The following is a 9,434-nucleotide window of genomic DNA, read 5'->3' as shown; positions in this document are numbered from 1 at the left end:
CCCTTTAGGCATTGACTTAAGGTTCATCCAGAAGATAATCAGATCATTGGTCTCTCGTATTCTTTTCTGACATGTTGGAACCTGAATGGGTGTTGAATGGTTTCATTGCCTTCAAGAGACAGATGGCAGCCTGAAACAAAGCTTGCTTATAAATGCTGGTGAAATGTTTCCTAAATGGATTGACAAAGAAAAGTCCAAATTATTATCTGGAATCTTTGACTTGTATGAAATTTAAAGGACTTTTTAAATGATTCTTTTGTATTTCATTTACACAGGTAATGCTGGAATGCTGTGTTGGAGCCAGACTGAGAAACTCTTGTTGGATCGTGACACTTTAGTAATATTCAGTAACAGTTTGGTAATGTCACGAGGGTTTCAGTGTTCTCACTCAGTCATTGACACTTTCACCAACACATTTTCACACAAAATAGACCAAGTTTCCAACTACCCACCATCTAGAGTTTGCCCTTTAGGACAACATCGACCTGTTTCTTTCCCACATTATGGTATATTCAGATTTAATGGAGGTCACAAAAGCTGTGTGAACATGTGATGTCCACTGTCCAATAGTTTTCACCACTCATTTGTATCTTATCACCAATTGGTTTTTTGTCGCTCATGTTTTCTAACATCACCAACACCAACTGAAGTCGAAATCGAACTGTTTTTCAATTTCGGGCACTATGTATGATCAGTTACAACTAATATCTCCATCCAGTTTTAATCTAGTTGCAAGAACATTGTTTTCAATATCAGCAAAGACAATGACTGAATGTGTGGGTTCTCAAGAGTGAGAAGTCCAGGAAACAATCAAGGCCTGGTTTTGCTTGACAATAATTGGTTAATTTAGGTCTAAACGGATTTGAGAACTAGTGAGGTAGGAAGGAAGTGAAGAAAAGGTGGTTTGGAGCTTTAGAGACATTGTGCGTCAATACTCTCACACCCGTAAAATGTCAAAAGCAACATCAAACAGTTTGAGATATGCTTCCCCCTCACTTTAAAGTTATGCTTTTGAAGGTGTTAAGATATACAGTTTTGTGCACACATGCAAAACAGCAAAATAGTTTAAAATGAAACTTAAAAACCCACTTATTGCTGCTTCTACCTTTTTTGGTCATAACTTAACCTATCAGAATCAGCATTTGCCCTCTAGCACCACATCAGATGTCTTTTTAGTCCTTCAGTGAAAGCTGCAGTATTTTCATAGCCGAAAGTGCAGTTTCTATCTTGCCTTAATCTCACCCAGAAGCTTCCAAAGCCCTACTCTAAGGTCCAACCCAAACAGTAAACATGGTACAGATTAGAAATGTGACAGGGTTAAGTAGCTCAGTTTCAGCTTTCTAACTGGGCCTGCTTCATTGTGCTGTTTCAGCAGCCGGAGAAATGCTGCAAATAGAAGTCAGTGGCTGGGTGCAGTCGCAAGTCACAACCACACTTTCCTTTGCACCTGGTTCCACTACCAGCTCACCTTCATACTGAAACCTTTCCAAACCACACATCTTTTTCTGTCATGCTCTTCTGATCTTCGTGTAGGTCAAGGGTTGCTCTGCAGAGGTAGAAAGCAACCATGTGATGAACTATGGAAACAGCCAGTGGGCCAAGGTTAATATTCATGACCAGAGGATTGTATAACTGCACAACTCTAGAATAAGTGTTCATGGGAGAATTTCTTAACTAACTTCACATATATTCACATGTAGATGAACGCCTCAGATATATGTGTACCTTTCAGTCATAATAACTGGGTTGAGATGGGACAAGATTCTCAACACAATACATAAACTAAATGTGTACAGTAAAAAAAAAAAATGGGAAGCGGGTTTTGGGGTGAGTTTAAACATTCTCTTTTATGATTCTAGAGGTTTGCTTGAAGGTGCTCTGAGTAGTTTTATCACATAGCTATGATATTCACTTAAGGTCTTAAGGTGTTTTTGTTGTAACCTGAAACCAGTTGCATGCCTTCAGGGCTATGGAAAACTTGTCTATGACACAAACAACTTATTATTATTTTTTTTTTATAATTACATTACTGATGATAAAATGTAGGCATATGTTTCCTCATTGTTTTGAGGAAACCTACTTACTTCACAGAAATCAAGTTACTCTTCAATCTGAAGTTATCTCTGTCCCTGGCCTTCCACTTGCTCCACACACACACACACGCACACACACACACGCACGTACACAAACACATGCTCATCTGAATTGGCACATTTTTGTCTGTTTGCACTGCTCAAACATTAAGCAATCCATTCCAGGACTTCCTGATAGAGGCATTACAAAGCCTGGTAGTGTTTCTCAACCCAGATACACAGACGCAGGTTGAGCTGCAGAATTTTCTACAGAAGCCACACATGAAGTTTTCCGAGCCGTACCCTCTTTCTCTCGCTCTCCAGCCGCACTGCAAGCGAAAGAGAGACCTGCTTCCTGTTTATGATGCGAACGCATAGAGTACCTATATGTTTACAGGCAGATTTTACAAGTGCTGCAGGATGTGGCCTCGTGCACGAGGGTGGAGATTGTGAGTGCAGTAGAGGAAAGATGGGGAGGTTATATAGGTACACCTGACAGAAAATACCATGCAACTGGTGCAAGCTTTTCCATCACCTGCACAATGGAAATAACAAAAAGGAACATATTTGAGAGTTGTTTTGTTTACTCTGTAGACTTGGGTGCCAACAAGTTGAACATATATTGAGCTCTGCCTCACTGGTGAAAGATCACTGTACAAGGCCCCAGAGAGTATTTGGACAAATAAGACACACTTGCACAGGATAAGAATGTAACCAAGTGCATCAATATGTTGTGGCATTTATAAACAAATGATGCTATTTTTAGTAGATGAAACCAGTTCACACAGGTGTCCTAGCAAAATAACCACAGATGTAGTTCTTTATGCGGTTTGACAATCAGATAGTGTACGAAATATTGTGTCCAAAAGATTTGTACAGTATATCCATAATTTTTTATTATTATTTAAAACCTCACAAAGGTACTTTTGTGGATTTGTTTTCTTTGAGAACTTTTCTACAATAAATACCATGTGGTTTGTTATAATGAAATAGAATTAATATATTTTTTTTAACTTAATTTCTGCCAACTTAAGTGTTGAAATAGGTTTTATTTTAAGATATTTACAGAGTTTGTTGAAAAGTATTGAAATGGTGTCAGGTTTACTTTACAAAAGCTCAAACACCTCAGAAATCCTGAAAAAGAAAAGTTTAGGATCACTTCAGATAAAGAAACAATAGACTTGTGAGATCTAATGTCACATCAACTCTTTGTAGGGTTTTTTTCAGACCACATCAGCCCTTCTCTAGACTACCAAGAACTATATTCCTAGGAACTACCTTATAACAGTCGACCATGGGTCAAAATATTTGATGTATGCAGAATATTTTTCCCCTCCTCTAGATCACAGATGCCAGATCCACAGAGATTAGTAAAACCATAATGATCCAGAATTGGGGTTCTGTGAAAATTGCGGTCCTAACCGAATATGGTTTGTGTTCTCTCGTCCTCAGTGGTCAGTCACGAGTTTAATTCAGTCAAACCATTCTCAAGACATTTAAGTAGCATGTGCAGCCAAAACCATCTTCCCTGCCTTAATGTACAGTATACACACACACCCAACACTATAAGGTTACTGAACTTTCAGTGTAATTGCATTTTAATTGCTTAAGTCCTCATTCTCCTTGCATCCACTACAAGATGAACACTGCTTAAAAACAACACTCCAGATCATTTATTTTCTGAAAAATATGGGTTTTTATTGGTTTTAACTGCAATCAGTCATTACAAAAAGAGCGCTCAATCTTATATAAACTCATAAAAATTACTGTAGTGAACAACAATAGCTGTTTATATGAAAACAAAATACATTCAACTCTTCAGATACTTTCTTTGTGTCTATACTGTTAACCAACTTGGACAATCAGGATACAAGCAGTAAGTCATTTAAAAAAAAAGCATCCTAGCTTTGTTTAAGGCAAAGAACGCTTGCTCATGGAATGTGTAAAAGAGGCACTTTACATATAGGCCAAAAGCTCCAAATGTCCAAAGACAATAGAACTTCAACTCATTAGGTCACAATTATTGCCTGCCTTTCCATGTCCACCACCGTCAACCAAATAAACTACTTTAACACTGGAGGTTTATTACTTGCAACATCATTAAACCTTTGTAACGAACATTGAAAAAAAACAAAAAAAAAAAACACTTCATGGTGGTATTTAAAATGTGTTGCATGTATTTTAAGGCCACTAAACTTATGTATCTTAATCAACTTTTTTTGTTTGTTTGTTTTTTATTAAAACAAGATAATTTGTTCCATAGATCAAATCTATCTCAGGCATTCAGTAAACTGGATTGGTACTCTAAGTTTGTTTTTCACAACAAAAATTCACCATTTGATGCTTAAAAATTAAGATTTTTCACCGTCACATAATTTGCTACAAGTGGAACCTAAGCTCAACTCAAAAAAAAAAAAAAAAAAGGGGTGGGGGTGGGGGTTCTTTTCCTTTCATTTTTAAAAATAACTTCTGACACTCCTGTGAGTTTATTATAGAGGAATTATTGTATGGTTACACTGATTTTGCGGTCAAATATTTGAAAAAAGGGAATGACAATAAATCTACAATAAATAAATCAAAATGCAGAGGATTTTTTTTTTGTTTTTGCTTTTTTTTTTGCTTTAAATTAAGTTTCATTTAAGTGTAGTTGCCAACAAAAGTCATTGTAGTACAATATATTAAACTGTGAAAAAAGAAAGCTGACAAGTCTTCACAATCTTAAGATTAATACAGAAGATCATAATTTAACATAAAAGAAAATATATTCTATCGTTTCATTATCAAGATAAATACAAACAAAATTAACCAAAAAAAAAAAATGCATATGATCACCAATAAATATGTTTTGATAAGTTAAATAAGCAGTGACAAGCAAACCCTTCGGTTCTGAAAGGTTTTCAAACAACAATAATATAACCATAATAATAATAATAATAATAATAATAATAAACAATGACCATAATAAAAATCAAAACCAAGAGATGGAAAGATGATGAAATCACAAGGTGCTCCTCTGAGAAGAATCTACGAGAAAAAAAGAAAAAGAAAAAAAGAACTATAGTGAAGCTGCAGGGCATCACAGCACCTTGGGAATGATGGAATTCTCCCTCTGTTTGCTGATTGGTCCGAGAGAAGGTGGCGTTTTGAGGTGGGACAGAAGAAAGAGTTTGTCTCTAAGGTTTAAGAACAAGATTCCCTTCCCAACAAACTTTAAGGAACCAGCGACTAATGGGGAAAAGGGGCACTTACATCAACAACAACAACAAAAAACTTTTAAGGAATTGTTCATGTTTCGAGTGGAGACATCCCGTCTCGGGCTTCGTGCTGGCTGTAGACGAGACACAGAGCACACAGCACCGGACTGAATATTTGAATGTGCCCAAAATATTCCAGAGCTCCATTTTCATTCAACTCTTATGAGCGAAGTTCTTCCTGCAGACTGGTGTAATCTGCAGTTTCAAGGGAGGGAGAGCACACACTCAAAACCAGAGCTACATAATCAGGCCACGAGGAGCAAACAAAAACACAATAAAGATAAAAGAAACAGTGGTCCCTTGACCCCAACACTTAACCACAGGCACTTGTCTTTTTTTTTTCTTATTCTTTTCCCATTTTTGCTTTAAGCCGGTCTACAAAGACAGTTGTGAAAGGTCTTAGCATGACACTTTTGAGCTTTAGTTAGTTATGAAAGAGTGTCCTTGAGAAGAGTGGTAATTTGTGAGGGGGGTGGGCACAGATCTCTCCCATAACCGTGCCACCGGCTCCGCTACACTTGACTGCAGCTGTGGCACCTGGCACAACGGTCTCATACCGCTCACGATTAGCATTTCGCTAATCCACTTCCTACTCTGCGTGTTTGGCACAGTCACACCAAAAACATAGCAGGGGCTCTGCAAGATGAGGCACGGAAAACAGAAGAGCCTTGAGGCCGGGAGAGTTTTAGCTTGTTCTGGTTAAAAAGAGTCTTCAAAAAAGAGAAAGATCCCTTAATTCACTGCATCGGTTTCAGAGCGGAGGTGATACAAGGAGGGAAGTCTACGGCTTCTAGGGTGCCAGAGAAATGGTGAGAGGTAGAGGGAGTGCTAGCGTCTCATCCTCTCTGCCCAAGACTGCTGCATGCAGTGGAAAGGGGGACGGGGTCTGGCTCAATGTGCTTTAGTCATCAGAGATGGAAAGCCTGCTGAAGATGGGCAGTCGGCGGGTGGTGTCCAGGGTGGGAGATTCGGAGCCGCTCAGACTTCCGCTTGAGCTGCTCTGGTAGCCCTCTTGGTCAGAAAGCGAGTCTGGCTGACTGGATGGAGACTCGTAGAGTTGGGGAGACTCGGACATGGCCCTGAAGTAGTAAGGGGTCGTTGGGGAAGATGGGGCCTGGGTGGAAGGGTCGGAGCAGGATAAAGGTGCATTGCCCAGACTGGGGCTGAAGAGGTTTGCCAGCTCCTGGCTGGAATATGTAAAGGGGTTACTGCTAGGCCACTCGGGCAGATCGTCTGGGGAAAATATAGGTGGAGGGGTGACGGAGCAGGGGCTGTCCCTCAAGCCTCCAGAGCTGGGGAACCCTGCAAAGCTGTAGCTGTGTTGCAGCCGCGGCCTCTCCATTTTATTGGAGGATGAAAGGGGGGATGAGGTTGGAGGAGGTCCACGGCGCTCTTCCGCATTGTGGATGAAGTGGCAGCGTGGGCCATAGGGGCAGAAGCCAATGGTGTGGAATGTGCGGCAGAGCTCTGTCTTGTACTTAGGATGGCGGCTTAGGCTGCGCAACTCATGAATGCCATGGGCAAACTGGCACTTGTCTCCGTACTTGCAGGCGCCGTTCTCCTCGAATGGCCTGCATAGCTCTGTCTTGTAACGGCTCGAGTTGACCTGGCTGTTGGGGCCTCCAGGGCCCGAACACTTCTGTAGCAGGCGATCCCCCGTCTCCGAGAAAGAGCGGTCTCGAAGTCGGTTCTCTTTGTTGCTGCTGCCGGTCGTTCCAGTCTCCGAGCAGAGAAAGGATGGATCTGCGTTAGCAAAGTTCAAGAACTGGTTTTGGTTGAGTTTGGTGTTAGCTGAAGTGACAGAGTGCCGGCGCTGGTAAACCCCAATAGTTGAGGGTGTCCCCACAGCCTTCCTGTCCAGCAGGCACCCAGTGGGGTTGGAGATGGGCAGACTTGGCCCCGTGCAAGGGACAGAGACAGGGTGTGGAGTACTGAGGATGTTATTATTGTAGTTCAGCATTTTGTTCTACAAAAGAAAAAGACAAAAAAAGAACAATGACGGCATTAAATTCAGTTGCTGAAAGCCGCAAAGTGGTTGGCAAGTCTTAACTGTTTTGCACTGTTAAGCCCATGAGTAATACAGGCCTAAACAACTGTTCGTTTGGCTTGATGCCCACCAATGGAACGCTTGACTGCTTTAGAACAGCAAAGACTGCTGCACGTGTCTGATACGAGTAATATCCCAACTCGTACTGTATCAGATGTGAGACTATGTCTGCCTGCAAACCTGTGGACATTGATGACCACGTCTGACAACATTAACAAGTCAGAATCAGCATTATCAAACTAGATCATGTTGCTTAAAGTTTTTCATAAGGAAATATATCGCAGTACTAAACAGAATAAAGTAATATAACTAAAAACAGACATAACTAATTCCTAAACAGCTGGATGGAGATGTATACATAATCAAATTTGAAATGTTATTCTACACACCACAGAAAAACATTAACTCCACAGACAAACGATCTCTGCCAACAGTTATGGGTTAATGACTCATATCTAAAAACCAGCTAGACTTACTGGTTTTCTTAGTCACTCCTCTCCGTCAGTTTAATTCAATGAAATCACGGGACAGCCCTGACAGATTCATCCACCATTCAAGTTTACACCCAGACAGGTCAATCCAAAAAAGGATTTTGTTAAGCTTGCTATATCTGAAACCGGTTGCTCCAACCTTCAAAGTTCAAAAGAAAGCTACGTGACACATACATACATACATGGGTAGTTGATATGAAATAATTGTGGGAAGCTGATGTGCACTGAGGTGTGATATACCATGTCAAAATATTGACAATTGTTAAGCATGCAGTCTCTTAATTAAAATGAAGTTAGCTTATTAAAAAAAAAATATGTACGTTTAATGAATCACACTACATTATTTTGAAGGAAGGATTGGAGAGTGATTAAGATTGTGATTAAATTCAAATTAATTGCAAGTAGCCATAGAATCCAAGATATACACTTTTCCTTCATATAACTTTTAACTTAAAATCTTGATTAAAAATGTCCATGAACGGATTATGCATCATCTTCCTACACACGTTGTGAAATCACAGCCATGGATTCTCCAGAACAAGCGAAGCAGGGAACTTTACTGGCTGCAAGCGTCTAGTCCTACTTTATTGCTGGATTAGAATTTTAAAGATGACTCAAGAGAGGTAAAAACAGTTGCAATTTAGTTATTGTTGCAATACAGCTAAAAAAAATAATAATCGCCCATTCAAACCTAGAATGGAAGTCTAATCGTTCACATTCCACAACACAAACAGATCAAGCTTAAAACCTTGTTCCTCACCTTGTTGTTGATCACTTCGCTAAAGTCGAAGAAAGGCGACACCACGGCTGTGGTCATCTTCCAATCGAGGGTAAATCAAACACAGCGAGAAGAATCGGATACTGTAAATTATAACAAGTCAGGTCCTGCTTGTGTAAACTTGTGCTGCCCTATAAGAAACCCCCTCGGTTTGCATTTCCTTTTAACCCAAATGCAGGAGGGGCCACGAGACGTCGCTTCACATGGGCGTTTCTCTCTTACTTTTTTTTTTCTTCAAGGTTTGAAGTTTTGGCTTCTCTCTCGCTCAGAAGTGCAAAGCAGTATAAAGTTTACCAGAGCTCTCGTGCACGCTCATAGGCAAATCAGCGAGCTTGTGTTCAGTTGTCTCTGAGACTGATGTTAGACAGGTTGAGTTTGCGTAGAGCTTTGCAACAAAAACGCTATGTAACTCAGTGTTTTTTTTTTTTTTTTTTTACTTATTTATTATTTTTTTTTTTTGCTGCGAATTATTTCGGAAATCAACAACTTATCACTTAAATGTAAAATGAATGACAAGTAGAGTGTTGTACTGAGTGTTCGTTAATTTTACGTAATACCCTTTACCAACACCCTTATTTCATTGTGAGCATTTAAATTTTTGTTGTTTTAATTTAAACCTAATTGGATAGTGTTGGTGTTTATTTTCTTGTAAATTTTACTGATCCACAAATCCTTGCAGACTCTTGTTACCTCAGGAGGGTGGTGGTATGTTAGTTCTACACAAAGACTTTTTTTTTTACTCAAAATGTATTAATCAATAGTCTTTATATTCAATGAAATGGTGATAAAAAG

General features: G+C 39.7%; 1 protein-coding gene across 1 annotated transcript; it reads right to left on the bottom strand.

The window, feature by feature from the left end:
- Positions 1 to 3,744: 3,744 nt before the first annotated feature.
- On the bottom strand, positions 3,745 to 8,795 carry LOC113060482 (mRNA decay activator protein ZFP36L1-like). Its single transcript, XM_026229415.1, has 2 exons — positions 8,625 to 8,795; positions 3,745 to 7,292 (listed from the first exon to the last, which is right to left on the bottom strand). The coding sequence occupies exons 1-2, from the start codon at positions 8,679 to 8,681 to the stop codon at positions 6,228 to 6,230; spliced, it is 1,122 nt and encodes a 373-aa protein (XP_026085200.1). The 5' UTR covers positions 8,682 to 8,795; the 3' UTR covers positions 3,745 to 6,227.
- Positions 8,796 to 9,434: the final 639 nt, after the last annotated feature.

The sequence above is a fragment of the Carassius auratus genome, chromosome 42, assembly GCF_003368295.1.
Source record: "Carassius auratus strain Wakin chromosome 42, ASM336829v1, whole genome shotgun sequence".
NCBI lineage: Eukaryota > Metazoa > Chordata > Actinopteri > Cypriniformes > Cyprinidae > Carassius > Carassius auratus.
This window is presented reverse-complemented; position numbering and strand designations above follow the sequence as displayed.

What these genes read in the sequence shown, in the direction of transcription:
- LOC113060482 (XM_026229415.1), bottom strand. Translation starts at nt 8,681, where the DNA reads ATGACCACAGCCGTGGTGTCGCCTTTCTTCGACTTTAGCGAAGTGATC. An exon ending in GCGAAGTGATCAACAACAAG is followed by an intron (nt 7,293 to 8,624) that starts GTGAGGAACAAG and finishes TTTCTTTTGTAG; the next exon opens with AACAAAATGCTGAACTACAA.